Here is a 5,000-nt window from a genome sequence, read left to right as displayed (position 1 = left end):
TCTAATTACTGCTACCTAAGTATACGCTTTTTAAAAGATAATAATAAAAATGAGAAAAACATGCCGCCAATTGTGTTTTCAATGAACACAAAATCTGGATAGTATGGGATTGTGGCATTCATAATGGAATCGATGAGGGTGGAAAAGGTACACGTCCATGTGTGGAAGTATATTTATTATCAATATAATTGCTTTAAATATTGCACCCAGGCCCCTTGTGGCAGAGCTTCGCCGCTGATCCCAGTTGTGATGGTTGTTGCTCCAAAAGCAGAGCGTTTTGCTTTCCCTCAGTTCATAAAGCTTTTTTCAAGTTTTAGAAATAGGGAAATCCATCCTCATGCAATCTGTCTGGAGGTGCTGCTACCTGGGTATGTATCTTATCCAAACATCCCATCATTTCACCCCATCACCCCATCTCTATGTTGCTCTGCCCCCCTGTCAGCAGGTAGGTTCCCGGACGTTTTGGGCATGCTGCGGCTGCCGTATTGCATGCGGTGTGCGATGCTTGTTGCTGTGGAATGCAAACTGCTTCAGGGAGTCTTTACCTCCGTCTGAGTCTGACCTTCTCTCTCTTATTACCCTCCTCCCCATCCTCCTCTCCTTGACTCTCAGAATATTAACCAATTAGAGCTTTTTGGAGACATGTCCACACCCCCGGACATCACCTCTCCGTCGGTGAGTAGCATGTCCCTCCCGTCGAGTACCAGCGCCATGACACCTTTTTTCATGTAACCGTATTTAACCTTTATTTTTACAGACTGCACTCGGGCTGTTTCACATTCATAGTTCATAGCGAATTCAAGAACCATTGCAGAGTTAAAGTTTCCAGAGTCAGTTAGTTAGTCAAGTCTCATGTAGAGAGGGCGGGGAACGTGTTGTCAGAGCGTCACAGAGGGCTAATTCATTCGCAGAACAAAGTAAAAGGAAAACAATTTATTATTTTTATTTTTTTACCGAACCCTTATTTTTTCAATTAACAGGCGTCAACATGAGTGATTAGCATCAGAATCAAATTACTGCCGAATACTTGTGTTGACTCCCAATGATCAAAAAATGGGGCTTAGGTAAAAATAAATACCAGGGTTTTCCGTAAACAATCAGTGGCCATCGAGTGACTTTAGACAAATATACAGGATCTCTCATGTGAAATAATAAATACATGATAATACAGAATAAACACAACGATGTTCCATACACACAGGCTAATATAATAGATATGAATGTAAGGTTGTGAAGACTTGAGATTGATTGATTGATTGATTTTATTTCAGATATTTAAGAAACAATACGCAAGCTTAAAAATAAATAACCATTAAACATATAGCAAAACGAGGAAAGAGATTCAGCAAAGTTTTCACAAAGAAACAAATAATGACACGTGACCGAAAAGGTGGAAATCAATGTCTGATCATCTGCCGCGCAAGTTAATGTCAATTGGCATCGTGAGTGAAGCAAAATGAGGAAGAAATTGCTTCTTTGTATATCTTCTTAAACTGATTTATTCTAATACTTTGTTTGAGTTTCATAACTAAACTATTTGACAGGGGAAAGTGATGCGGATTGTTATCAATATCTTATGACCATCGCCTAAAGCACACTCATTACCCTCTTTGTAAGATGTAAATGTACACGCGGCTAATACGGAGTTTACATATTAAAAAGTCTCTCTCCCCCCGCAGACCCCCGTCTCCCCCGCCAACACCCTGGACCCCTCCATGGGTCAGCCCCCCACCGAACTGTTCTCCCCCTTCAGCGCTGCCTCAGTGCCCTCAGGTAGATCAGACACACACACACACACACACACACACACACACACACACACACACACACACAGAGAGAGGGTGGAAACAGAAAGAAGGGAAATTCGGGGAGAAAATGGAGGAGTAGAGAAGTCGATTTGAGGAAAGGAAGGAACAGGAGAGGGGATGAGGGAATGATGACATGACATGAGAGAGGAGGAGGAGATGGGAAAGAGTGGCGGAGGAGCCAAGAAGATGAGCGGGAGGAAAGGAAATAGAGACAAGCGGCTAGAAGGTAAAAAGGATTCCAACAAAATTGAGAATGAATGAAAGAACAAATAAATCAAGTAATCGATAGGAATTAATACAAAAAAAGAAAGACAGACAGAAAAAGAGGGGAAAAGAAAAGGAGACGAGAGAGAGGGATAGAAGAACGATCTCTGTCTCTCTCACACACACACACACACAGTCGGACTTGGGAGGGAAATTAGATGCAGAGGGAGAGAGAGAGAGGGACAGAAAGAGAGAAGAGGCGTTGGGATGAAAACAAGGGAGAGGGAGGGTTTGAGATAAATGGAGATGGAGATGAGTGGAGGGGCGGAGAGGCAGAGGAGGAGGAGGAGAAGAAGGAGAGGACTTGCGGTGTGTGCTGAATGTGAAATGTGTGGTTAGCTCGCGCCGGAGACACCGCCGCTTCACCTGCGAGCCAGTTAACCACAGGAAGAGACGGAGGCAACGGATGGAGGAGACGAGGAGGAGGAGGAGCGCTATATACACGGAGGATGGGAATTATTGTGTCCTCCTTTGCTTTCCTCTCTTCTCCTACCATCTCTCATCTCCTCCACTCTCATCCACTCTTCCTCTTCTCTCTCCACTCCTCCTCGCTTCTCTCCCCCTCTCCACTCATTTTCTCCCCTCTCCTCCCCTCTTCTTCTCCCTCTCCACTCTCTTCCCCCTTTCCCCCGTTCCCTCCCTCTCTCCCTCTTCCTCCTCCCTCATCCTCTTTTCCACCTCTACTTTATTCTCCTCTCTCCTCTCCTCTCCCCTTTCTTCCTCCTTTCCCCCCCTCTCCTCTTCTCTAATCTCCCCTTGTGTTCTCGGCTCTCCTCCTCTCCACCCATCTCATCTTCTCCACTCCTCTGTCCTCCTCTCCTTCACTCCTCCCTCTCCCCCCTCTTCCCTCCTCCTCTCTCTCTCTCTCTCCCTCTCCTGTATTTGTCTGGGTAACAGTGTCGTTTTCAGGGGTCACATGTCACCCTCTCTTCCTGCTGTCCATGTCGTCATGGCGACAGCAGAGTTTGTGATAAGAATAATTTCACAGTGATTTTAATGAGCGTGCAACGGTTCGACCGTGGCCATTAAGAGACGTTGCATTAGCCGCAGGCGCAAAACTAGGCCAACACTCGGAGGTTGTCTGTGTGTATGTATGTGTGTGCGTGTGTGTGTGTGTGTGTGTGTGTGTGTGTGAGTGTGTGCGTGTGTGTGTGTGTATGCTGGGGGAATTGCAAGGCACGCACGTGTGTTATTCAGTTAGTCCTTTCTCTGTTCCCAACTTTTCAGCACGTGATTTATACATTCCTTTCCTGTCTTCATGTGTTTGCGTTACACCTGTGTGGACTGCAGTGTGACGCCATCCTCCTTCATTCAATCTAGCTTTATCTCTGGCTTTTTGGTCATCGCCATGGTTGCTGGATATCGTGGATTGAAGATTTGACCACGGATTTTTTTGACAACATGAATTGTGGAATATACTGCATCAAATGTCATAACACAACCACCCAAGCTGAGAGCAGTGTGACATCATCTTAATTTGGGGGAATTGGCTGATGCACCAGTTTTGGGTCATCGATTAACAACGAGACACTGAAGGATCACAACCGTTACTCAGCGATTATTTTTTCGGTGATTATTTGTCTCCAGTTATTGGTCTTGAATTATTCTGAATTATAGTCTTTTCAATTCCAATCAATTACTCCCGCAATAACCTTTCCATATCAGTAGACGTCCCCTCGATTCGAGCCTCCAGAGGGTGAAGCCTCTTACCGTTGCTTGTGTTTCCTCCAGGTTATGTGACGATGGGAGCGGTGCCCCCGGGCCACTGGTCCCAGCAGGCCTTCGCTGCCCAGACCTCCCTGGCGTTCGGGGTCCAGTCCCCCCTGGGCCCCGTGGCCCAGGTCCTGCCGGGCGGCCAGCCGCTCATCTGGGGCCAGGCCAATCTCTTCCCCGCCACCCAGCAGCAGTGGGCGGCCATGGCGGCGGGAGCCTTCTCCCCCACAGCCTACATCCCCGCCCAGCCCGTGGGCACGCTGCCCGCCGCCATGTTCCAGACCCTCGCGTCCATCGCCACGATAACCCCATCCGGTGACAGCCAATCAGGAGCTGCTGCCAGCGCCTCGGCCTCCTCCCCCTCTGCGTCGTCGAGTCCGCAGCACGAGGAGCGGGTGAAGAAGATGGGCAAGGAGATGTTCAAGGTACGAGGGGGAGGACGGACTGCATGCTGGGACGTGTGGGAGTCTGGTTTTAGTCCTTTACATGGTCTGTTGCACATTGTTACAGCCCGTTACATATTTACCACTACAGGGGGAAAGAAAGAAAGAAAGATGAATTGTCAAATGAGTTGTATTACGTCTCTATGTGAATTAATTAAATCAAAAATAAAAAAGATATAATATACTTTCGTCAAGATGTGAGATAAAAAGACAAAATAATACTTTATTAATCAACAGGGAGGGAATGTCAGGAGTTAGTTGGCCTATTAATATTGACAAAAATATACATCAAGATATTGACAAAATGTATGTATTTCTTCATCAATTCCCTATAGACTAGAGGTAGAGAACAGCAGCTCTGGAAAGGTGCTCTGCAAATAGGCTTATCTGGCTATTGACAAATTGAATTACTACTTACTAGTCGTACTTATTTACCTACTTACTTACTTACTTACTTACTTACTTATCCATGTTCGACCTACTACGGCTTAGCAATATTCTTACTTAGCTACTTACGCTCTCATATACTAACCTACTTATCCACTGAATAATCGTCATACTTACTTCTTACAGACTGTACCCCTTACTTTCTTATCTACTTACCTACCTACTCATTTGCTTACCTATTTACTCATCTCCTGATCCACGTACCTGCTTACTTTCCTACATACTCACCTCCTTACTTACTTAACTACTTACTAATTTCCTTACTTACCTACTTTCTTACCTACTAACCCACTCACTAATCTTCTTTCTAACTTTCTCCCCTCCC

At 45.8% G+C, this 5,000-nt stretch overlaps 1 protein-coding gene across 2 annotated transcripts in view; it reads left to right on the top strand.

The window, feature by feature from the left end:
• dab1a (DAB adaptor protein 1a) overlaps positions 1-5,000 on the top strand; it is a gene marked incomplete at both ends in the record, with an annotated part of 74,500 nt that overhangs the window by 58,758 nt on the left and 10,742 nt on the right. For both annotated transcript variants that reach the window (XM_080016978.1, XM_080016977.1), the window contains 3 exons: positions 613-675; positions 1,680-1,773; positions 3,804-4,210. In XM_080016978.1, coding sequence (XP_079873104.1) covers positions 613-675; positions 1,680-1,773; positions 3,804-4,210 — 564 coding nt within the window. The remainder of the gene's footprint in view (positions 1-612; positions 676-1,679; positions 1,774-3,803; positions 4,211-5,000) is intronic.

The sequence above is a fragment of the Zeus faber genome, assembly GCF_960531495.2.
Source record: "Zeus faber genome assembly, chromosome: 1".
In the NCBI taxonomy this organism is placed as follows: Eukaryota; Metazoa; Chordata; class Actinopteri; order Zeiformes; family Zeidae; genus Zeus; species Zeus faber.
This window is presented reverse-complemented; position numbering and strand designations above follow the sequence as displayed.